This window comes from Penicillium longicatenatum (genome assembly GCF_028827895.1).
Source record: "Penicillium longicatenatum strain IBT 33135 chromosome Unknown contig_2_segment0_segment0, whole genome shotgun sequence".
Taxonomy (NCBI): domain Eukaryota; kingdom Fungi; phylum Ascomycota; class Eurotiomycetes; order Eurotiales; family Aspergillaceae; genus Penicillium; species Penicillium longicatenatum.
The window spans coordinates 5,404,812-5,429,500 of record NW_026643120.1 but is presented as its reverse complement, the minus strand read 5'-3'; the positions used below and the strand labels follow the sequence as shown (position 1 = coordinate 5,429,500).

Below are 24,689 nucleotides of genomic sequence, written 5' to 3'. Positions count from 1 at the left end.
ATTTAAAGATCTGGACACGAGCCCAGAGCAAAGTGGGTCTCTCCACCGCATCATCAAATGACATGAAAGTAGCCTAATGTGATATTCTTAGTTCTGCTGTCATTGGTTGACTCTGTGCCAAAAAGGTTAAGGGCCACGACAGGGATCTGGTGTAGGTCGCGCTCTTGCTTTTTTAATTGCTCGGAAAATCTCTTTAATCTATGGCTTTGTCTTATTTGCCTCTTGATCGCCTGGTCGACGGCTGATCGTATCTCGTACTATGTTCATCTCAGCTTTTATCATCAGCTTTCGCATCAGCTTTTCGCATCTCAGCTCTTCGAGCCTCAGCCTTTCCAACAGTGGCAATGTGCGCCATGACCAATAGTTGTACCAACGGCGCCAACCTTTGTTGGCTTGTAAGATACCACGGCACCTCGCACTCCTACATCTCCCGACGATCACGTCGGCACCACATTCCTCAGCCAATCTGTCCCCCTGTCTCATCCCCGATGGCTTATTGGGTCTGAGATCAGCACATAAACCTTATTGAAATCCGCCCCATCTTCTAGAAGAACCTTGACTACCGCCGTTTTTTGTCGCGCTACGAGTCATGAAGCGCCATGTACTCTGTAGAGCGGCCCCTTCGGGATGCGGGGTTTGTATCGTGAGATCCTGGATGTCCCTTCATTCCCGTGTTGGATCGCTTCCACGACCGAAATACGCTCGGGTCAGCTTGTCGTAGCACCGCTCGGCCCCTCCGATCAAAGCCAGCATGTCCATTCTTTGTCCAACTCGCATGACAGAATGACCCCAACGCCCAGGTGGACATGCATTGGGTATCGTCGCCTTTCTATTCCCGATAGTGCGTGCTACCTCCAGTGAAGCCAATTCGAGGTCATCTGCGAATTCAATCTAAGACCCTAGTCTAACCCTGCATGACAATGTCACCTCGCCTGTTTTCACTCACTATGAGAGTCCAGGGTTTTTTCCAGAAGCTCCCGTACTTTGCCCGCCCGGGCAGTCACGCACATTATCACGCATCGTAAGAGGTAAGCGTTGCGAATACTGCACAGTTGCTAAACGACCTTTTGGCCCCATGTCACCGTTCCAGTGCTCCTAAATTTGGCCCGCCATGATGTCATGAGCAACATGGAGAATACGCATTGCTTATGTGCGTATTTGCGTGGAGGTGGATTTCTTTCGGATATACTCATTCGAGAAAACACCGGGTTCACTTATTCATGGGGAAGCGTTGATGGGTCGAGTACTTATTTCCGGTATCGAGTAAGCCCTGTCAATCTTTGGATATTCATCTGTATATGTGGATATCGATTTCAAAATGGCCAGCCTACTCATGATGAGCTTTCCAACTTCAAGTTGCAACCTTATGAGACAGATATTGCATTCAAAAGTAACTGCTGTGTCATAAGTGCACTTGTTTTTTGTGGGATCCCAGGCATCCAGTGGTGTAGATTTAATCTTGAGCCAACGTGAAAAGAAACCCGCACACAATATTCTTAGCTTCTGACTAGGATATGGAACACATGATAAATCGAGAGTCCATAGGTCTGGGACGAGGTGCATCCAGAGTCTGATTTGGCCGCTCCGAGCCAATTATGCATGTAAGGAGCAGTCAGTATGTGATATCCATGGATAAGTATGCATACGGGTACACAATCAAAGGCCCCCATGCATGTGGGTTTGGACCCTGACACATCATCATCAATTTAGGTTTGATTTGCGATATACGCGAAGTGATTGCCTTGTGAGACTTGTGCCTATAATTATGATGGCTATTGAAGGTTAGCAGCCCGGGGGCCTAACCCTACTTGTGACAACATCGGATAAACTGGTCCATGGGTAAATAGGCTCAAAACCATAAATGGAATGGTAGGAACGGCTGAGGTCTCGGGAAGTCCCACCCCGATTCACCCATGGATCGGGAATACCATTCTGTGTCATCCCGATATGGTGGTTCTTGGTTCAAACACGAATCCGCCCTTACCTAAAAGTGTGCTCTCTTGCAACTTGTCAATGATTATAGGGTTATGGCTGGGTAAGGTCGGGCGTTCTTAAACTCCGAGAACGTACCTACCAACGTATTCTTATAGACGCGAACAGGCCAGGAAACACCTGGGCAAATCTGGATATGTATGTACTAACCCTTCGGTAACCTTAAAGGTTAGGAATTGGAACATTGGGATATTGAGTACAATGTTGTAAATTGCAAGTAGATAAATGAAGGCCTATTGCTCCCATATTATGAGATCAACTACTTTCAAGTAGTTGCAACACTCAAGGATACTATATATACTGAGAACCAGAATTGGTGCTCTGGTCCAGTTCGATGTTGCTTACAAGGTTTGGACCGAACGATTGAATCAATACCTGAGTACGCAAACTTTAGGGGTCCTATATATTCATGGCTTGGGCAAATACTGAAATAGGATTTGATTGTGTTTTCCATTCTACTGAGAGTTCGCTATGGTCTGTACTTCCGGTGCAGTGGGGGAAATGAAACGGCTGTACTTTCCCAGCCTCCTCGTACAACTATCGTGATTGGCGGAGACGCGCGACCAAAACATTCCGCGCCAAAACAAAACCATCAACACCCCATCCACCTCCACTTTTCTCCCACATGAACCACCCACCCAGGCTAATTTAATATGCCTCTTTCCGACACCAGTTTGACGGTGTCTGACTTCGACCCTGAACACGAAGCATTGGCGTCGACCCGAGAGATCGGTAGCCCTCGCCTCCCCAACATGCTTCCCGATATGGACGACGAACCCGACTGGGCTGTCAACACCTCCACTATTGACCGCGCATTCCCCGAGTTCTCTCAGCTACCCTCGGAAGAAGAGGCTGATGAGGAAGAAATGTTCGATGACAACAGTGAACCCTCAATGGAGCTAGGACGCGGTGTCGGCAAGTCTGGGCGTCGCCTAGACGATTCGCGAGACTCCGTGATGAGCTTCCAGAACAGTGTCCGATCTTCCTCTCCCGCCGTGCGCGTGGAATACCCTACCCCACAGAAGAGCATGCCTGCTCGTTCGAACCCCAAACGCGCCGTGAGCGAGAATCTCCGGAAAGATGCCCAATTGCGACGGGCAAACCAAGCCCAGAAAGAGCATATGATGAGCCCCCAGGTCTCCAAAAGCCAGCGCGACCAACGCCGCACCCTCTCCGATATGCACGCCAAAGTCCGGGACAACTATGAGGGTTCCTTTTTGGGAGATGAACGCCCTGCCCCGGTTGAGAACAAGTCTCGATCGACGCGTTTTGGTAACGTCAATCAATCTCAAGAGATCGCCGACGCGATTGAACGCGTCTCGCGGGAAGCATATGCGAAAGAACTTCGCAAGAGCAATTCTGCAGGTACTCGCCGGCAGGTTGCGAATGCACCACAGACCAACAACATGGGTGATACCATGACCCGCAACTCTTTCCTCCTTCCCGACCTCCCTAATATCTCCGAACTGGTTTCTGGTGTATACGAAGACGGCACCCCGGTTTTCTCGCACAGACGCTCCACTCGCTTTGTTTCTCCTCCCCATGATAGGGCTGATGTATCTCTGACCCGTGAACATATGCCCCTCGATGCTGTTCCTATCCCCGAGGACGAAAAAGCTTTGTTTGTTTCCCTCCGACTCTTGCAGGACAAGGTCTCGGAGCTTGAGAGGTTCAAGTCTGATGCAGAGAGGAGGATCGAGAGCTACCGCGAGGAGAACGCATCACTCAAGGCGGGTAGATCTCGGCACTCCGAGAAGTACGCAGTAGACGATGGAGAGAGCAAAAAGGCTTCCAAGCGGATCGCTAATGAGAACCAAAGTACGTTTTTGTCTAATTATGTCCAATGTTTGTCGGCTAACGAAATCAGAACTCGAAGCCGCCAACATCGCCCTCCAAAACCAGCTTGATATCGCGGACCGGAAGATCCAGGTACAAGAAGCTGCAGTGAAACGCCTGAACCAAGAGAGAGAGTCAGCAATTTCCCAGCTGGGTGTGGCCTACCTTGAAACTCGTGAGCTCAAGGCCGAGAACGAGGATTTGAGACGAGAGAATACAGAGCTCAGGTCTCAGCTGAGCCAAACATCTGGCAAGAAGTCTCGCGAGCAAGAGACGGCTCGTTCAGACGAGAGCCTCACTGGTTCCGATGCCGATGATAGCGAAGTGTACACAGAACGTAGTGCAGACATGAGCCGCAGCACCAGAGACCTCACTTCAAAGAGTGCTCGTTTGAACCCCAAGTCCAAACGCCATGACGACTCTCGTTCCAAGATTTCTACCCAAGTGGACAAAGAAATCTCCCGACTGGAGAAGGAGCGTGCAGAGGAAGCCCTCTTCTCCATCGACGTACCCACAGGCAAGCGCTCTTCCAGGTCGGGCAAATCTGATGCCGCTCGCCAAACCGAATCGAGGAGCATCAGGAAGCAACCCAACACTGGCAAGCAACGGGTGAAGCGGGTTGTGGTGGAGGACGTGACGGAGGCCACTGAGCAGAGCAAGGTCTCTTCCCAGGTTGAGGATCTCACCTTGTTGACTATTCTTGATGAAAACGAGATTGCTCGTCTCCGCAAGACTTTGGAAGAAGAAAGATTGTCGCGCAAACAACGTCGCTCAAGCGCTTCGAAGGATACCACCGCCGAAACCGTCAACACTACCCGCCAGAGCATCCTGAAGACCCCAATGCCGCGCAAATCATCTCTGCGCGAGCCCAAGCCCCAAATTCCCCGACCCGCTTCAGCGATTGGTGATGTCACTACCAAATCAGGCGTTACCTCAGATGGTGAAAGCAGCTTGGTTGTTCCCACAGCAGAGCGTCCTAGACGCCATTCCGATCATTCGGTCACATCCATGTCCTCGCAGCGCAAGAAGCGCCGAAACATCGAGGACATGACATCTGCTTTTATTCTTCCGGACATTACCCTCAGCCGTGTCGAGCAGGCTGCCAGTAACCCGACCCGCCTCCCAGAAGCCGATCAGCGAGCCTTGGACAACCTTGCGCACCACGAGGGCAAGAATTGCATGATCTGCAAGAACGTCCTTCCCAACGACACTTGCAACCATGAGCCTGTCAAGGTTACTAAGCCCATTCCTGTTTCCGAGCGCATGCCTAAGCCATCTCTGTACAACGAAGAGCCCACCATGCGTCCTTCCCAACCCCCAGCTGTCGCTCTCGCCACTGTGCTCAAGACACTTGAGGATGAATTGGCTCATTTGAAGATGCAGCTTGCTACATACCAAAGCGCTTACAACAATCTAGATGTGTCGCTTGGAAAGCGACAGCGAAAGACGCTCTTGGAGAAGATTGAGACTGTTTTGAGGGATATTGATATGAAATCTGACCAGATTTATGCGCTCTACGATGTTCTTGAGGGCCAGAAAGGTGGCCATGAGATAACGGAGCAGGAAATGGAAATGACTTTGGAATCCATTGGCGTTGATATGGCCGCTAACCCGGATGTGACGGGCACAACCAATAAGTCATCGCGCTTGGCAGAGTCGGATGATGAAGATGAACTGCCCTGGGAGGGCATTGAGAGCACCGCGGAGCTCACTGGACGTACTTGAAGATTGGATGTGGATTAGCATTGAAGGGTGTATTAGCGTTATCTTTTCAGGTTGTAATTCTACCGGTTGCGAGCCTTTATTCCCAACCATATTCTACTCGCCTGCCGGCCTATTGTTTGCACAAATGTATCGAGATCAATTCTTTCTTCACATTCTTTCAATCCACGTATGGAAAGTAGGTATTTGTTTAATTTTAAAACAAAGTATTCAAACGCCGTCGCTATGTGCCATATACTCCTGATGAAAAAAAGACAAGTCCCAACCACAAGAATATCCTAGTTCAAATCCTTTATCATTCCTCACCCGCCGCCATCGCAGCACCCGTCGTCGCAGTAGGCTTCAGTCCCAACCCCGAGGTAGCAGCCTCTCGCTGTGCAACCTCCTCCCCAATGAAACACCCCAATCCTGCAAACGCCTCCACCAGCGTCCGCGAGTAATACTCCCGCAGATCATAGCCTCCAGCTGCCACCCGAGTATCATTCTTCACACGATCAAGATAGGTTGACGGATAAGATGGCTGCAAGGTATAGTAATCCCGCTTCTCAGGCACATACCCCATGAAAGGATCGTATGGCTTCTCCGGCTCGGGCGTCTTGATTTTCCGCAGGCCCTTGATAAGCCCACCATCAGATGGCCCGGCCGTATCGGCAGTTGTAAGCGACGATCCAACCCGCTTCGTCTCACTGCCACGCAGCGCAGCCTGCTTCTGTCGAATGCGGTCCTCCTCGCTACGTCGCGCAGACGACTTCTTCAATAGCACCTTATGTCCTTCGCGTGCGATCGCTGCAGCGTCGGCGCTCGAACCAGCCGCAAGACGTGAGATCATGTCTTCGCGTCCGGCATGCATCTCGCGGCGCTCGTTCTCGAGTTGCTCGCGCGCGGCTTGGCGGCGGAGGCGAGCTTCTTCTTGTTCTTGGGTCATGCGTGCTGCAAAGGATGATGCTTCTTGTTCCTCGAGGGCTTGGTTTGCGCGGATGGATTGCATGTTCACTGAGGCGTATTTCTGGAGCTGGGCTTCGGTTTTGGCGACATCGATGCGGGTCACGAGGTTGGCGATCATTTCTTCGCGCTGCTCGAGAAAGTCGTCGTAGGCGCGTTTTGAGTCGAACTCTTCTTCGCGACGGTTAAGACTGTTGGATTTCATGTGTTAGCTTGCGAACTTGGGTGTCTTTTTGCTGTGAGAGGGTGGGTGGCGAACATGTGCATCACTCGCCGCCTGATATCAACCTCCCGCTCTACACCGATGTCCTCGAATGTCTGAGCCCGGAACCGGGCCTTGCGAAGCGTCTTTCGACATCCTGCTACTGGGCAGCTGGATGGACCGGATGAGAAGATCCGGTCAACGCAGGACTCGCACATCTTGTGATAGCATTCTGGGTTGATGAGGAATCGCATGTTCGGGTTGAGGTACCGCGAGGATTTGCAGACAGGGCAAACCTCTAGAAAAGTTGACTATTAGCATCTAGGTATTCTCAAAGGCTTTTCGGATCTTACCATCTTCATCTCGACGGTCGATCCCATTTTTGGAGGCCATGGCGGGAAATAACGAATGAATGAATGAGAAGATGGAAGCTTGGGACTGATGAATGATTGTAGACCCACATTGGTGCACGGACCACTCAGCCTCAGGCCTTTGTCAGCCTTTTCCCCCTTTCCTACTTCTCGGGTTGTTCACTTGTGAACCTGGCAACTCTTTCCGAACCCCAAGGTTATTCACCTCGGACTTGACCCTTTCAAGCATCATTGCCTCACACCGAAATATAACCGACTTCAACTTCCCTGCACCTGCAAACCGAGAAAGCAGCATATGACGAGCTTCTCGAACTAACCAAAGGATATACTTGATGACATTGTGACAGTCAAGTCAGCTGCTCGCCTGATTGTAACAGGAGCGAAGGGCGTGATGCGGGCCTCTTGGGTCGGTTGCTGGCCATCTGGATGTGGCATCGACTCCTTGAAGCAGAGTTTTGTGTCCAAATTGGACTATGGATCACCTGTGCTCTACTACACTGCCTACTTCTGACTGCGACATCGCAAACTTGAACAGCACATCAGTTTCCTCAACGGTGAATAACCGAAAACGATCCATTAACATCGACGATCAACCAAAGCGAACGACCGGCCACTCAAATCTAATTGAGACCCAGGTAGACTGGCTCACCTAGACTTTGGTCTAATGGACTCTTGTCACTTCCGTTTGTTCTCTTCCCTGTAGTGAGCGGAATTCATTGTGTTAGAATCTTCTAGCACATCATGGACATATCATTCTTTGGTATGGATCATCCAACAAATTCCAAGATAGAACTCAAACGAGGGAATCTCTGGCCACATCACCATCTGATCCCCATGCCGCTCTTCTTGGCCAGTCTGTACTGTGCTCGCCTGTGCTTTTTGCTGGGTAGAGTACTTACGGCTTGGTAAGGCTGGGCTGCCGGGATCTGACTAAGTGGAGATATGGTTATATTTTTCACCCTCGACATCCATGCCGTTAATATTTTATTTTGTTTTTCAAGCACGGTTATTGGATTGAGGAATTTCATATACTTCACCCATGTGAAATAGAATATAGGTTGAAGCTTCACAAAACATAATGTATAATCTATTCACTGTTGACTAAGAATTTTCAACTCATCGCTATAGAGCTTGAACAATGAAAAACCTCGGAATATAAGGATGTATTGTGGTTGTAGGGAATTGTACTCCCTGGATTCTGTGGGTACAAATTATGTTATTGTGGTAATTTCGCTGCACCACAGGAAAAGGATATCATGAGAAGCAGAAGCATGCAGGGTCATCATTGTATCGAGTATCGTCCCGCATTTTAGAGGCCGAGGGTCGAGTCCCCGGGCCAAGTGCACAGAGCACCAAGACGCATACCAACCCCGACGACGAGCATATGCGCTATGATAGCTAGAGCTTGAATCCGAGGGTCGTGTGCACCAAGAGTTATCGCAGCAAATAGGAGAAGAGGGTAGAGAATCCACGGTTTTACGGAAAGAGGTGAGCATGGGTGGAGAATAGAGACGACTTTGATCAAGAATACTGAAAACTGCAGCCCTGGTGATGATATGTACGCTGTCAAAAAATCCAGCGACGGAAATCTGCTCGGGGGTGGAGGGAGAAGTTGTTGACGAGGTATTTGTTGCTGAGTATGAATGGATTCATCAGGGCTGTGTCTCGTCGGGGATCTGGGCGGTGAAGTAGAGTATCTGGGGCGAACGACAATATCCTGATCGGGGCTGAGTGATGGCCGGCCATCCATGACTTCTGACCCAGAGGGCGAGCTGGCCCCAAACTCATTTGTGTCGAACATTGAGTCTCGTCGGAATGCCACGGGACTACGAGGCATTTTTTTGGCGGGCGAAAGGGCTCGTCTGTCCATAGAGGGCTGGGGACTATCGACAGGGCGAATTCTAGCCCCAGTAGGCAAGTCGGGGCTAGCTGAGCTGTTTCTTTTGAAGCGAAATTCATTGGCATTGGCACCGGCTTGAATCCCATTCAATACTTCATCGGCGGTGGGCCGCCTGTCAGGGTCCACAGAAAGAAGCCTTTCTAAGAAGCTATAAAGCTTCTCTGGAAGGTCAGGGCGCTTCCTTCGAGCTTGATCGAAACCGGCCCAGCTGGTGATCTCCTTGCGCAGTTGGTCCAAATCTTCTTTCTCCTCATTGATGATATCGGCACTCGCATATGGAAGTTCTGCAAAACACAGAAAATAGAGAATCATGCCCAAGGAGAAAATATCGGATTTAAATGTGAAGTTGCCGAATGGCCCATCTGGGTATTCGCGTCGAAGAACTTCAGGCGCACAATATGACAATGTCCCTGTTGCACCGGTTGATTTGCGCATCGCATTTTGTGTTTGCACCTCACCAAAGTCACTCACCAAGACTCGCATACCATCCGTTGTTTCATGAAGGAGACAGTTTTGAGGTTTCAAGTCACGATGAATGTATCCGTTGGTGTGTAAATGACGCAACCCAGACGTGATATCTCGGAAGAAGGAATAGATCTCATCCAGCTGCAGCATACGGGGCCCTGTAGGGTTCAGGTCTGGTTCGCCCTTGGATTTTCGTCGAAGGCGCGCTTTTAGTTGTTGGGCGGTGGTTGACGTCGGCACAGAGCCACAAATATAATTGTGAAGATCACCAGAATTGCAGTATTGCTGTAAGATGAAGGCACATGGTACACTGGGACCAAAGACATTTATCTTGGCGTTCTCCAGCCAGACATGGCGATACGAGACCAAATTCTGCTGGGAAAGATGCTGCAAGAGTTGGACTTCGCCCAGGACCTTCTCTAGCCATTCATGGTCGTCGCCGACAGGAACACGCTTACAGGCATATTGTCCAAGAGACACACCATCCAAGACATGCTTGACAAGCAGCACGACGCCTTTTCCTCCTTTTCCTAGCACTTTTTCCTCCACAAAGAACTTCTTGAAGTAATCCTGACTGAATGCGGCAGATGAGATTCCTTGAGACGTTGTCGAATAAGAGTTATGAGAAGGAGCACTAGTAGGTCCGACGCTAGCTGATCCATCCGGAAGAGCCGGTTGGACAAGGCGAAAATGTGGGGAAGGAGGGGTAGAGGATCTTGTAGAGCTTGGAAGGCTGTTGTCAAGCATGCGGAAGTAATTCGGGTTGACGAATTCCCCTTCAGGGTCTGCATTCGCATGTTGCCGACCCCGACTGCTATCTCGCATAGGTCGGTGACATAATGGGCAGTTTGAAAGCTCGACATCATTCTCATGCGTGTCCGCTGCATTGCGGAGAACTAGCTGTTGGGAATCATGATCATAGACGACCACGGAGTCGTTGTGTCGGCTAGCTCTCGGTCAGTCAAAAAAGCAGGAAGTAGGGACGAGTACTTACAGCACAACATCAAGATTCCCCCCATTATATGGTATCATAGACATATCGTCCGGCATGGTTGCAGGAACATCTCGAGAGTGTGAGCCTAATCATGCTATTTGGAGATGACGAAGGTGGGACCCCACAAGCAAGGGCGGTGAGACCCCAGACAATGAGAACCATGGAAATAGGATGATTGAATTCCACACCGCCATCGACCTGTATGAGTCTATGTAGCTCACGCCTATCCGAACGAGCTTACTATCGCGATTGGAATGAAGGTTGGGTGAGGTGTGGTAGTACAACAGCACATAGTTGTTTTTTTGCTTCGTAAGTCGCTACAGTTTTACGTAAGAACCAATAAATGTCAGGCGAAGAGGATAGCAATTCGCTTTATTAATACTATAGAGTCTATGCCCAGCCTTGGTTCTCACCTGATAATGCGCAATGTAGGGTCCATACCTATCCCCTCCTTCAAATCAATCTCACCAATAGCAGTCAGTCAGCTTTCTCATTTATCAGACTACATTCTCTTCCGTGATGACAATTTCTGTAAAAATTTCACAGTTGCCGCAAACATGATACAGTATAAATAGACAAAATCAAGTATTAGAATTCGTTTTGAGACCAGATTCTCAGTGGCCACGAGACATTACCTAAGATAGACACTGGGGGGAACAGGAGAGATCGTCTTTACTTGTAAATTCGCATATGATATGTCAATGATCCATCGACAGAAGATCCAACCCCGTGGGAGTCCGACGGAATGGAAAATACAGCATTGGATGATCAGTACTTTTGCCCTCATTTATAGCGCCTTCATGTGACAGAGACCCAAAGCACTGGAGGTATCTAGGGATGGGAAAAATGAGCTTTTGTTGATTTTTTGTCATATGTATGTGATTATTTCTTTTCGTAAGTCCTGTTAGTGAGAAAGCATTAGCAGGAAATTTGATGAAGTGTCCACCTAGGTAAGTGGTTGATAGAAAGCAGTCCTCGGGATATCCATTTGTATCATGCTTGAAGCTTTCATCGTCGCACCATTACTTCAGCCCGTGTTGCGATAGGTCTGCGGCCTAGAAAGGTGCTTCACGCCCATAGAGCTATCTAAATAGAGCATACAGTCACTTTCATTCACACAGCATGTATTTGTTGTATCACGCAAATTCACTAAAAGAGTGAGGCCGAGCCAGTATCTGCAATTGGTAGATCAGATAGTCATGGCGAAAGCAACAGGCAACACGGCGTTGCAGGTGTATGCCGCAGGGAGCTGCACTAGAGTGATGTTGCAGTCAGTGATAGGGATCTACCGATCTCTCTTCATTCGTGTTGCTAATTGCTCTTCAGCAGCGATATGGAAGAGGTCAAGTTGAGCAATTTGCCATGGTGTCCAGATCCACGCTGCTATAGATTGTTTAAGGCATGTCCTTCGAGCCCGGCGGAGGGTGCCCTATGTGGCATAGCGTGGCAGACATTGATGGATCTTGCATTCGTTCGGCAGAACGGGCCACATTGTACCGGACCGACGCGGAATTCATTCTTTCCCGAGTGTATTAAGAAGTCTCCAAGTGTGCCATTAACCAATAAATCGGCATCAAATCAATCTGACTCCATAGATTCCAAGGAGAATCGGATTATGGAATGATTGGGGCTCCATTCAAGGAGATAATACGGTCTTTTCTCGGTGCACCACTATTTGCTCGCCGAGCCCACAATGAAAATACACAGGTGGACTTGCCCCACGGTAGAGCAATTCTCGCGGGCTTTATTGGATATTGAGATGGCAGGCTTGTAGTGGGGGGCCGGTGAGCTGAGTTTACCGGGCGTATTTTATTCTGGTTCCCGCATGCATTGCCATGTCAAGCCCGAGCCCGAGGCTGCAGGAAAAGAGGGTTGTTGGGGCGCGAAGTGGGATGTGTGGAGCTTCTTGTATTTTTTATTTTTCACTTTTGCCTTCAGATCATGTCGAAGGGCTGCAGGCGGCAGAGAGGTGCAGCTCGTATTCCCACTGATCTTCGTGAACTAAAATCATAGGATAATTAAATGTCTTGTGAGAATGCTACATTGGCAACCTCTGGGTGTTACAGTAGTAAAGAAGTCCACCCACTTTTAATTGGGTCCCATCTAGCAGTTCACCCAGAGCCCCATTGACAATGCGACCGATGATCTCCGTGATCATAAATACTTATTTAAGAACAGGGAAAGCTTGCCCGTCCCACGTCGTTCCCTCCCCCCACAATCCCACAATCCCACTGTAATCTTACAGTTGTTTCGAAGCCACAACCCACCAACAATCTTTGTGTAAACTAACAAACCTTTTACCATACTGGTCTAGGATGGACTCCACTGTGGTGCTTAAGTGTTTGCTAGCTCTTAAATGTGATGAGGTCAATATAAGACGGAGAGAGGTTGAAAATGCCACGCGACCATGAAGCTATAGATACACCCAGTGAAAGTACAAAATAAACTTTTGACTTTGAATTCAAATCACACACTCTGCTGACTCAGCCCCCGCAGACATGCACGGGAAATGTTAAGTGGGATGGGTTCTTCAAGGCGTACTGGCTTCAAACATCATGAAATCATGGTTCGTGGTATTGACTTTTTCAAACTACGTAAGGAAAGCAAGCTTGAGATTCAATGACATCGCAAGTGGCGAGATCATCCGGATGATAGACCTAGGTCCACGGTTAACAGCACGGATTGCCAAAACACCCGATCCCGTTGCCCCAGCTGTTGCTGACCACTATGCGACCTACCCGACCCAAGCGAAGCGCATGCCAAGTGGTGCCTAGGTAATCTGGCCGATCGCTTCGGACAAATGGTGTTGGAGGACGATTGACAGGGGGGGGACGAAGGGAGGGGAAGTGGTGCTAATTGTTGACCTTTCCCCGGAGCAACGGAAGAGTCCTGTCCAGCCCCCGCATGGCCGAAGTCAAAACTACGTTCTAGTGTTTTGCCCATACAGGCGGTTGGTCGGCATTTCGCTCAATCCAGCTGAGTTTTCCGATCGTGCCTGGCTGCAGCATCCAATGTCTCGACTAGAGTCTGCATTCAGTAAAGTCCGCATTCCTCATCCACCGGGAAACGCACGGTCCACACCGCATGAGGCAGTTGGGCGCGCTAAGCTCCATTTAACTAATAGTTTTGTATTGTCAATACATCTTGTTTTCCATTCATCAACACTATATAGCGGGCAGGACGCATGGCCAGTTGTGATAATAATCTTTACTTCCTTTGGTCTATACAAGATACCGCTGAAACAAAGAGCCCCTGAGAGCGCCAGGTAGATCTTACCATTGATACGAGTTGCATATATACCGGGGATCAAAATTACCTAGCCAAACAACCCAGCCTTTAGAAGGGAGCCACTTATTCCGAGATTATCCTCGGCTTCAATCTTGGATTATCAACATATCATATTCGGCTATTCGAGATACTGAGACCCATGGAATCATGGAATTTCCAGCTACAATAAACGTCCCAAAGTTTTGAGAGCTAATCCAGCGGTAATATTGCCCTGTAAGCGGCATACTAGCTTCCTACCCGAACCAGGCGGGGGGACTTCCCCCACCCGAAAATGTAGTGACAGCGCGTACGGAAAGGTATTCATGGTTGGGTCCATCTCCACCTGCCCGGTGCGATTGTGTGGGCAATGGCCTGAATGGACCGACTACTAAACCGCCGCGGATCCCCCGTGGTTTATTTCTCTGCTTTACTCCTCCCCTTTCTCTCTTCCCTACTCCGTAAGCCGCCCCGTCCTCAGTGAGTTCCCCCTCCTTTCCCACCGAGAGCTTATTGATCCATTGTGCCTTCCATATTCTTGGAAATTGTTCTGACTCCCCACCTCTAGAGGTTTGCGTCGCTTCTCTTTGACTTCATTTCCTGTGCCTAGAGGCCCACAAATCATGTCGACTGCCCCTAAACCCGCGGTGGTAAGTTCCCGTCTCCTTTGTTGTTGCCTCACACCGCTCCAGACTCTTGGGTGTCGCATCGGTGGCTAATTCGGTCAATCCACGCAGGTGCACGAGGCCCACGAGGTCGACACTTTCCATGTTCCTCAGGCTTTCCACGACAAGCACCCCACCGGTACTCATCTGAAGGATATCGATGAGTACAAGAAACTCTATGAGGAGTCGATCCGCGACCCCGACACCTTCTGGGCTCGAATGGCCCGCGAGCTGCTCACATTCGACAAGGACTTCCAAACCACCCACCACGGCTCGTTCGAGAACGGCGACAACGCGTGGTTCGTCGAGGGCACCTTGAATGCCTCCTTCAACTGCGTCGATCGCCATGCGTTGAAGAACCCCGACAAGGTGGCCATCATTTACGAGGCCGATGAGCCCAATGAGGGCCGCACCATCACATACGGCGAGTTGCTGCGCGAGGTTTCCCGCGTGGCTTGGGCTCTGAAGAAGCGTGGTGTGAAGAAGGGTGACACAGTCGCCATCTACCTCCCCATGATTCCGGAGGCGCTCATTGCTTTCTTGGCCTGCTCGAGAATTGGTGCCGTACACTCGGTCGTTTTCGCCGGTTTCTCCTCTGACTCACTGCGTGACCGTGTCCTTGATGCCGACTCCAGAGTCGTTATCACTAGTGACGAGGGCAAGCGTGGCGGCAAGGTCATTGGTACCAAGCGCATTGTTGATGAGGCGCTTAAGCAGTGTCCCGATGTGTCTACCGTGCTTGTCTTCAAGCGAACCGGCGCCGAGGTCCCCTGGACTGCCGGCCGTGATATTTGGTGGCACGAAGAGATTGAGAAGTACCCCAACTACCTTGCCCCGGAGCCTGTGAACTCTGAGGATCCTCTTTTCCTACTTTACACCTCCGGTTCAACCGGAAAGCCGAAGGGTGTCATGCACACTACTGCTGGTTACCTGCTTGGTGCTGCCATGACCGGAAAATACGTGTTTGACATCCACGATGACGACCGCTATTTCTGCGGTGGTGACGTGGGTTGGATTACCGGACACACCTACGTTGTCTATGCTCCTCTTCTCTTGGGCTGTGCCACCGTTGTTTTCGAGTCTACCCCCGCTTACCCCAACTTCTCCCGTTACTGGGATGTCATTGACAAGTATGACGTGACTCAGTTCTACGTTGCCCCTACTGCTCTGCGCTTGCTGAAGCGGGCTGGCGATGAGCACATTCACCACAAGATGAAGTCTCTCCGTATCCTGGGTTCTGTTGGTGAACCGATCGCCGCAGAAGTGTGGAAGTGGTACTTTGAGTCCGTTGGCAAGGAAGAAGCCCACATTTGCGATGTTGGTAAACCCCTTATACTGAGAGAAAATGCGCACGTGCTGATTAAATGGACAGACTTACTGGCAAACCGAGACTGGATCCAACGTTATTACACCTCTGGGTGGTATTACCCCCACCAAGCCTGGCAGTGCCTCTTTGCCCTTCTTCGGTATTGAGCCCGCTATCATTGATCCCGTTTCTGGCGAGGAAATCACTGGTAATGATGTCGAGGGTGTTTTGGCATTCAAGCAGCCCTGGCCCAGCATGGCCCGTACCGTCTGGGGAGCCCACAAGCGCTACATGGATACTTACTTGAACGTGTATAAGGGCTACTACGTAAGGCACTCATAGCTCCCTTATGAGGATTGAAATTGACCATTTTCTAGTTCACCGGAGATGGCGCTGGTCGCGATCACGACGGCTACTACTGGATCCGGGGCCGTGTGGATGACGTTGTTAACGTCTCTGGCCACCGTCTCTCTACTGCCGAGATTGAGGCTGCTCTTATTGAGCACTGTGAGTATTTTCTGACAAGAAAAGACCAAGAATATTCGCTAACTTTTCCTAGCCATGGTTGCTGAGGCTGCTGTCGTTGGTATATCTGACGAGCTGACAGGCCAGGCCGTGAATGCTTTCGTAGCCTTGAAAGAGGGCAATGAGACCAATGATCAGGTGCGAAAGGATCTGGTCATGCAGGTCCGCAAATCAATTGGCCCCTTCGCCGCCCCCAAGGCCGTCTTCGTTGTGGAGGATCTTCCCAAAACCCGCAGCGGAAAGATCATGCGTCGCATTCTGCGCAAGATTCTCAGCGGCGAGGAGGATAGCTTGGGTGACATTTCTACAGTAAGATATCTCACATCTTTGTTTCTTTTTGTTCTATTTGAACAATGCTAATCTGTTCCATAGCTTTCTGATCCCTCCGTTGTGGCAAAGATCATCGAGACTGTCCACGCTTCTCGTCGGAAGTAAGAGAATGCTCAATGAATTTTACGATAATAATGTCTGAAAAGAGTGAGTGTCCTTGGATTCTATATTGTGTAATGGTCGGGGTTAAGTATACTAATTGCATGGCTTGCTTAGTAGGCTCGATAACAAACTCTCGGGTGGGAGGTTGACTTTTTTTTTTTATTCCGTTTTTGAGTTTCCCCTTGATGTATTTGAGATTCCCTACTAGTATCATCAGGAGCCATGTGATTTTGATTTTATCTAGGATTTGGTTGTTTTTTGTTGTAGTGTGTAGTGTAAACGAATGATATGCCTCTACTGTGAGAGGGAAGTATTAGTTCATTCCACGTCCTTCTCAATCCTGCTCATTCTCAACCTTTCGCGACTTTCCAATTTTGACATTGCAACCTCGGTACGTAAGATCCATAGCGAAAGTCTAGCCCCTCGCCACACGATATCCTGCACCACTCCGTCTTTGCATGCATCCATGTACGAGTGAGTGACGGTCGAGTCTCCCGCATCCGAGTCAGGCAGCAACCACGTGACGGATCACTGTTGCCCGTGCTGACATAAGCCTACTCCTGCCTTCAGCAAACTTGACTTGATTTCTGTCGCGTCTCTCCCTTCTCTTTCCCCACGCGCCATCCTCGTTATCACACCCATCGTCGACGACGTTTTCGTCACCCTTAACTTGCGCGAGCCTGACCTATGCACTCATAGCGTCCTCAGCTCCCGACCGACAACATGTCTTTCTTCGGAAGTGGAGGAGGGTTCGGGCAGAACAACCAGACCTCCAACTTCGGGAGCTCTGGATTCGGCACCAACAATAACACTGCAGGAGGTAGGTTTATCATATCATACCCTTGCGATTCATTTTCCCCATTGCCCTTTCCAATCCCCCTCGTTCCTCTTCATCTGTGACTTCGTTCCGCCCTTCGGTGCTCTCTTCTCAACAACAATTCGGTGCTCCTGACGTCGACCCGCCATGGCCATGACACGCGCAAGGAATCAATCCTATCTTCCAATTATGAAATCCTTCGTCAGGCCTCTTCGACATACCCAGCGGCTCTCCTCGATGCTCAGCGACGCCGCGACAACAGAAAGAGTTGCGAGGCCCAGCTTGAAACCAGTCTCTCTGACCGCGATCACCCCTACCATCTAGGCTTTGGATCAACCGGAACCCCAGCATTTGGATCTAGCAATACTGGAACCGGAACTACTGGTGGTGGCTTGTTTGGTAGCAACACAGCCAGTAGTTTCGGCGCCGGTTCTAGCACCAGCGGAGGTACGTGCTCAAGACAACAGAGGTTTGCGATTTCGCTCTTCCGGATTTCCTGAGGTGCCTCTGAATCTTCTTCGATCAACCCTTACTCTTCGCCCTATGTAATATGTATACTTGGTTGCGCCTGAGAGGTACGCTCCATGCGTGGTTTTCTGTGCCTTCCCGAGGGTATTTGACAACGGACGCTAGCGTGGATCGGCAACCTGAAGATTTCCGTGGAGCTTGAGTGGTCCACACACAAGGATTCCCTCGTCCGAATTGAGCTGCTTCTGTCTTGCACTTTTTTCTTTGTCTCCATTGTTTCATCACTGAGCTTAAATTTTTTTTTATCAAAAAAATTTTTCCTCTTCCCTCGAGCTTACTGACCTTTTCACGTATAGGATTCGGTGCCAACAACAATAATCAATCTGGTTCACTCTTCGGACAGAACCGTCCTACGAGCTTCGGAGCTACCAACACAACTGGCGGTGTTTTCGGGAACAACGCAGCTGCTGGAGGCAACGCATTTGGCTCTACCGGTGGTGGATTCGGTGCTGGAAACACAGGCGCTTTTGGTAGTAACACCAATACCGCCAACACAAACGCCGGTGGAAGTCTTTTCGGCAAAACTCCCAGCACAGGATTCGGCACCTCGAACACCGGCAGTGGCTTTGGTTCAGGAACTGGCTTCGGGGCAACAAATACTGCTGCGCCCGGCGGAGGCTTTGGCAGTACAGGTACTGGCACTGCTTTCCAAGGTGCCCTACCTCCTTGTGAGGGTACCGGAGGAACGCCGTTCAGTGCCTTTACTGAAAAGGATACCAACACCAGTGCGACCAACCACTACCAGAGTGTCAGTTTTATGCAACCATATAGCAAGTTCTCGTTCGAAGAACTAAGACTTGCTGATTATCAACAAGGCCGTCGGTACGGCAACGGAAGTGGTCAGGCTGGTGCTTTCGGCTCCTCTGCCTTCGGTACACCTGCTACAGGTGGGTTTGGATCTCAGCCAGCCACTGGCTTCGGGGCCAGTGCAACTCCCTTTGGCGGTGCCGCAGCTACGAGTGCACCCTCTGCCTTCGGACAAACACAAACTACCGGCGCGTTCGGCTCCACTAACTCCAACCCACTTTTCGGCGGAGCCAAGCCTGCAGGTTCTTTGTTCGGAAACACAGGAACCACGGCCGCGGCCCAGCCCTCTGCGTTCGGTACCGCAGGAGCAACCGGTACAGGATTTGGCAGCAGCACTGGAACCGGGGGTTTTGGCAACACTGGCAGTTCCTTGTTCGGCCAAAACCAGCAGCAAAACAAGCCTGCTTTTGGTACCACAGGCACCACCAGCACTGGTGGCTTTGGCAGCGGTGGATTTGGCTCTCAGCAGACAACCACAGCTTCCAACCCCTTCGGTAGCGCAACTGCTACAGCCTCGCCTTTTGGCGCCCAGCCGCAGACTGGAACGAATACTTTGACCGGTTTCGGAGCGCAGAATCAAACCCAGAACAAGTCATTGTTCGGTAACACGGGTAGTACTTTTGGTGCAAACAATACCCAGCAGCAATCCGGGTCCACAGGCTTATTCGGAGGCGGTGCTGCTGGTGGAAACACCGGGTCTCTATTCGGACAAAATAACCAGCAGCAGCCACAGCAGCAGCAGGCTCAACAGGGCGGTACCGGATTGTTCAATCAATCAGCCAACACCGGTGGTGGACTCTTCGGCAGCCAAAACCAACAGCAGCAAAAGCCCGGTGGTCTCTTTGGGAGCTCTACAGGCACTACTGGCGGTGCGTTCGGTGGTGGCTTCGGTGCTAGTCAACCTCAACAGTCCACCGGTGGTGGGCTTTTGAACAACACCCAAAATCAGCAGCAGCAGAAGCCTAGCCTCTTCGGCTCAACAGGTGGCACAGGTCTATTTGGTAGTACCCAAAACACGGGAGCTCAGAACACTGGTGGTAGCCTTTTCGGAAGCCAGAGCCAGCAGCAGCAGCCGGCTGGTGGTAGCATGTTTGGGTCTTCGCAACCTACGCAGGCTCAACAGCCCCAACAGCCCGCCCCTGGTAGCTTCACTTCCTCCCTCCTTGAGGGGAACCCATACGGTAGCCAGTCTATCTTCTCGGGACTGCCAGCACCCAATGCGCCGTCTCCTGGTCCTCTGGCCACTCCGCTCTCTTCCACTATGAAGCAGAAACAGCGAACCCCACTACCTGTTTACAACATGACCCCCCATGCTGCGAACCGTCTTATCACTCCCCCTAAGAGGAACCAAGGCTATGGATTCTCATATTCTACTTATGGATCCCCCTCTAGTGCGGCCAGCACGCCTGGCCTAGGTAACAGCCTGTTGGGGTCTGGGCCTAGCAGTGGCGGTCTGCGTGGCAGCGTCAATGGCAGTTTCGGGCGCAGCTTCAGCAAGAGTTACTCCACCAGCAATCTTCGCAACTCTTTCAACCCGGATTCGGATAGCATTCTATCTCCCGGTGCCCTGCAGGTTGGCAGCGGTCGTAGTAACGGCAGCAGTCTCAAGCGTCTTACGATCGATCGTAGCTTGCGGAGCGATCTCTTCGCTCGTCCCGCCAGCACATCGCCAGCACCCATCACTAATGGCGAGGATGCGTCCCAGCCAGCTGACAAGCTGAAAAAGAAGGTCAGTTTTGACTCGCCGAGTGTTTCTGGTGGTGAGCTGGTTCGCGTGGAGTCTAAGAGCCCGGAACCTACCCCCGCAGAGCTCGGATTCCTTCGTTCTACTCGCAAGAGTGGCAGTCTTAACGGCATCGATGCCATTGACCGTCCCGAAATGGAGTCCGTCAGTCGCGATCTTGCTGTCGTTCCCGAGAATAGCGAGCCCGTTCCTGCTGCCGTCAAGCATGTTACCGTTCCTACCGGTGACCCCAAGCCGGGTGACTATTGGATGTCCCCCTCAGCAGCGCAGCTCCAGAAGATGAGCCGCGATCAGTTGAAGCGCGTTGTGGACTTCACTGTCGGTCGTCAGAACTGTGGACAGGTCACTTTCAATGGTGTTGTCGACCTTACTACCGTTGATATCGACAATATCTTCAATGGTATTGTGGACATTGGTCTTCGGAAGATCACTGTGTACCCTGAAGAGTCTATCAAACCCCCCATGGGTAAGGGACTCAACGTACCTTCCACTCTACGTATCGAGAACTCCTGGCCGCGTGGTCGTGATAAGAAGAAGCCGTCCCCCATCACCAATGGACCACTCTTTGATAAACACATTGAGCGTTTGATGAAGGTGACGGATACCCAGTTCATCGACTATGAGCTTGAGACTGGTACCTGGGTATTTACTGTGCCTCACTTTACCACATATGGACTTGACTATGATGAGGATGAAGAAGGTGAGAGTCTTGATCAGAGCACTATGAGTGCAGGCCCTGACAATCACACTCCCAAGGCCGACCACCCCATCAGCTTTGAGCAGTCCGCGACCTTTTCAATCGACGAGTCGTTTGTTGGATCTATGGCTGGTATGGATGATGACACCTTCGATTTCAAGAAGCACAAGTTGGTCCCTGGCTCTTTTGGAAATCAGGCTATGGCCATGGAGGACCAAGATATGGGTTCTGAGGGTGAGACCGAGTCTTTTTTAGAGGAAGGCTCCGCGGGTTCAACTACTGAGCATGACGACGACGTCACCGAGAGCCAGCAATCTGGCGACTCGATAGTTGGATCTGATGAGGAAGGGGATATGGACATGGCGGGTTCTTTTCCCAGTCTTCATCGCACCGTGGAGCAGGACGATGACCAGACCAGTGTTCTGGAAACCACCCAGCCTATCTTCAAGCCCTTTGGCACACCACCCAAGCCTCGTTTGAACCTCAGTGGCGACTGGACTGAGCAGCTTCAGCGAACGATCAGCCCACGAAAGCAAAATCGTGATGCTCTGCGAGAAATCCAAGCTAATGCTTTCACCGACCGACATTTCTTGAACGAGGAATCACCATCCGAGAAAATGGCATCTCCCAAAAAGGGATTTACCAACAGTATCGACCTGATGAATTCGCTATTCCAGCAGCCACCAAAGAAGCAAAACGCAGCTTCTCAGCTGAAAGCTTCGAAATCGCAGCCCAAAGGCCTCGAGGTTCGCTCCCCTACCATGCTTTGCACTTGATTTCCCTTCCATTATCGACGATTCATCATTGCCCTGTGTCCATACCTCATTCTTTGTTTTCCCCTGTCAATTTTTACCCATCTTGTATCTAGCACCTCCATTCCCCATCGTCGCAGATAGTTGACCAATTTGAGATCACATGAGCTAAATTTTATTCTCTTTCTTCCGTACAGTGGCCTTACAACAAGCAACCCAAAACATTCGCTGATGATACCACACAAATGGACGAGAAGGACTCTGCTTTCCATGAGTCCTTCAAACCCCGCTGGGGTCCTATGGACACCATTATCTGTGCCAAGGATGACCTCAACGAGCCTTTCTCCGACACAAACACTCGATGGAAGGAACGTTATTCTATCTTCAGTGAGGCGAGAGATGTCACAATCCTAGGCTACAATCCACCAACTGAGGTAATTTTCCCTTCGTCCCCATGTCGAAAACTACGCTGATTCGGAACTTAAGTCCACGGAAATTCTTGATGTGCAAAAACAACAGTCTACCATTCAGCGGGTCGATGGGATACCCTTGGTCCGTCTAGCCAAGATTGATCTTCGTCAGTTTGCGTTCCAGGCGGCCCCGGAGGAAGAACGGTTGATTTGGCAGCTGGCCAACATTTTGTTCAACGATGAGATCGAGGACGACATCTCGGCCGGTGTGCCTCCGCAATTGCGATCCAAGTATGCCCATCGGATTAAGAAGGATCGGTTGACCCGCCTGTGGAAGGGCATCATTCGTGATCGACACCCTCATGATCTAGACCATATTCGCTCGCCAGAAGAGCGCGCTGTTCACCTTCTCTGCTCTCACCGAATCGAAGAGGCTTGCAAAACTTTGGTTGATAGCCACAACTATCATCTGGCCACCGTTGTGGCACAGATTGGTCGGGATGCCACCTCGCGGGCCGATATGGCCAATCAGATTGAGGTCTGGCGCCAGAACAATGTCCTTTCTGAAATGTCCGAGCCTGTCCGAGCCCTCTATGAGCTAGTTTCCGGCAATGGACTTCGCAGCGAGGGCAAAGCGGGCGGTGCTCTAGAAGACCGAGCCTCAAGCTTCGGTTTCACCGAGCGATTCGAGCTGGATTGGCTGCAGGCCTTTGGTCTGCGTCTGTGGTATGGTATCACCGAAGATGAGCCTATCGAGGCCGCCGTCTCCAAGTTCCTTGACGACCTAGCCACGGGCCTCGAGCCTGCTTTCCCCCACCCGGCGCAAAGTGCCAACACTCGTACTACTGTGCAGCCTGGCTCAGACACTCTTGGCCGTGAGTCCCCGTTATGGGTTATTCTCAAGGCATACTCGGCCGCTAGCGGAAACACAAAGGTTCCTGCCACTGAGCTCCCTGCGGCTCTGCTCCCCCAGTCTTTGTCTGGAAACCTTTTGACCAATCGCTTGTCCTTCCAACTGCATCACGTCCTCTCTACTGTCGTGGGGCAAAACAACGCGATCAAGATTAATCAAGTCCAAGTCGACCATCTGGTTTGGGACTATGCTTCGGAACTAATCGCCGGTGGAGATGTTTCCTCGGCTCTCTTTGTTCTTCTTCACCTGTCGCGGCCCGATGATCGTAAGCGTGCTGTGCAAGAAAGTCTTGCCCGATATGGCGCAGACCTTCCCGACCCCGCATCTCCCGATGGCTCTGCTACTGACCCTGCCTGGCTCCACATGACTGTTGATCTTCAAATTCCCGATTCTTGGCTTTGGGTTGCCAAGGCCCTTGCTGCCCGTGATCGTGGTGATGCCATCCGTGAAGTCGACTGCCTTATTCGCGGCAAGCACTGGAATGATGCCCATGCTACCTTCTGTCGCATCGTTGGGCCTACGACTGTTATCTCGCGCGATTACCACACTCTGGATAAGCTTGTCACCGGTTTCGGCGATGGTCCTGAACGCAAGATGCGTGGCTGGGCCTCTGGCGGTGGTATTTACGAAGACTTCCTGCGCCTGGCCACTGCACCCCGCGGTAGACGTGACCCCACTCGTCTGACTCGCCTTGTCAATGCCTTGGTGGCCGTTGGTGGCCGTGTTCGCGATGGTTCCGGCATGGACGGCCTGGAAGAGCGTGTTGCTTTCAAGGAAATGAGCCGTGCCTTAGCCGGCTGGATTACCCATGAGGATGTTCAGGTCAGTGATTACCCCAACTCTTTGCACAAATTCCCCATTTCCTGTTTACAATCTTACTAACTCACCTTTTAGTCCGTCGAGTCCTCTGCAGTTCTTGGTCTTCCCCTGACTGGTGATGCTCGCGTCCTGCAGACCGTGGAGATGAGCCGACGTTACTACGGTGTCGTTATGGCTGGTGGATTTTAAGGTGATCTTGAAAAGATAAGCGGAGCATAGATTTATCTTGATTTGACGTAATTGTCTCTCCATGCCTTTGTCATTTTTCCAGCATGTTTCAGCAATAATTTCCTTTGTACCATCCCCAACGTGAACATGTATTTTATTCAGCCAATTCTATTGCCAAAAATATTCCACCTGCTCCATTATATGACAGAGTATGTCATCGTAGATCTACCTCAGATTATGCAGCACACTACCGTGACTTCCTTGATGGAGTGTCATCAGTCCCCACGGCATTATGTCAAGGTGGAGGACTTTGGCTTTAAGGAGATAACAGTATGGAAGAAAGAGGATATTGACACGTATTAAAGATTGAAAATTGTTATTATTCTGTCGTGGGGAAAATTTTCAGGGCCTAAGTTGC

At 50.7% G+C, this 24,689-nt stretch overlaps 6 protein-coding genes across 6 annotated transcripts; 4 read left to right on the top strand and 2 right to left on the bottom strand.

Moving 5' to 3' along the window:
* Positions 1 to 2,645: 2,645 nt before the first annotated feature.
* Positions 2,646 to 5,553, top strand: N7484_004532 (uncharacterized protein; the record flags this gene model as incomplete). Its single annotated transcript, XM_057114952.1, has 2 exons — positions 2,646 to 3,810; positions 3,860 to 5,553. 2 exons carry the CDS (start codon positions 2,646 to 2,648, stop codon positions 5,551 to 5,553), a joined length of 2,859 nt encoding a protein of 952 aa, XP_056975092.1.
* Positions 5,554 to 5,845: 292 nt separating this feature from the next.
* Positions 5,846 to 7,087, bottom strand: N7484_004531 (TFIIH/NER complex subunit TFB3; the record flags this gene model as incomplete). The annotated part of the gene is made up of 3 exons (XM_057114951.1): positions 5,846 to 6,683; positions 6,752 to 6,992; positions 7,048 to 7,087. The coding sequence occupies 3 exons, from the start codon at positions 7,085 to 7,087 to the stop codon at positions 5,846 to 5,848; spliced, it is 1,119 nt and encodes a 372-aa protein (XP_056975091.1).
* A 1,287-nt stretch (positions 7,088 to 8,374) lies between these two features.
* On the bottom strand, positions 8,375 to 10,480 carry N7484_004530 (protein kinase IKS1; the record flags this gene model as incomplete). The annotated part of the gene is made up of 2 exons (XM_057114950.1): positions 8,375 to 10,376; positions 10,425 to 10,480. The coding sequence occupies 2 exons, from the start codon at positions 10,478 to 10,480 to the stop codon at positions 8,375 to 8,377; spliced, it is 2,058 nt and encodes a 685-aa protein (XP_056975090.1).
* A 2,499-nt stretch (positions 10,481 to 12,979) lies between these two features.
* N7484_004529 (uncharacterized protein) lies at positions 12,980 to 13,198 on the top strand (the record flags this gene model as incomplete). The annotated part of the gene is made up of 2 exons (XM_057114949.1): positions 12,980 to 12,990; positions 13,024 to 13,198. The coding sequence occupies 2 exons, from the start codon at positions 12,980 to 12,982 to the stop codon at positions 13,196 to 13,198; spliced, it is 186 nt and encodes a 61-aa protein (XP_056975089.1).
* A 1,113-nt stretch (positions 13,199 to 14,311) lies between these two features.
* N7484_004528 (acetate--CoA ligase) lies at positions 14,312 to 16,619 on the top strand (the record flags this gene model as incomplete). Its single annotated transcript, XM_057114948.1, has 6 exons — positions 14,312 to 14,338; positions 14,426 to 15,670; positions 15,726 to 15,986; positions 16,037 to 16,166; positions 16,219 to 16,493; positions 16,557 to 16,619. The coding sequence occupies 6 exons, from the start codon at positions 14,312 to 14,314 to the stop codon at positions 16,617 to 16,619; spliced, it is 2,001 nt and encodes a 666-aa protein (XP_056975088.1).
* A 720-nt stretch (positions 16,620 to 17,339) lies between these two features.
* N7484_004527 (uncharacterized protein) lies at positions 17,340 to 24,292 on the top strand (the record flags this gene model as incomplete). The annotated part of the gene is made up of 6 exons (XM_057114947.1): positions 17,340 to 17,436; positions 17,659 to 17,880; positions 18,258 to 21,955; positions 22,159 to 22,395; positions 22,448 to 24,106; positions 24,179 to 24,292. 6 exons carry the CDS (start codon positions 17,340 to 17,342, stop codon positions 24,290 to 24,292), a joined length of 6,027 nt encoding a protein of 2,008 aa, XP_056975087.1.
* Positions 24,293 to 24,689: the final 397 nt, after the last annotated feature.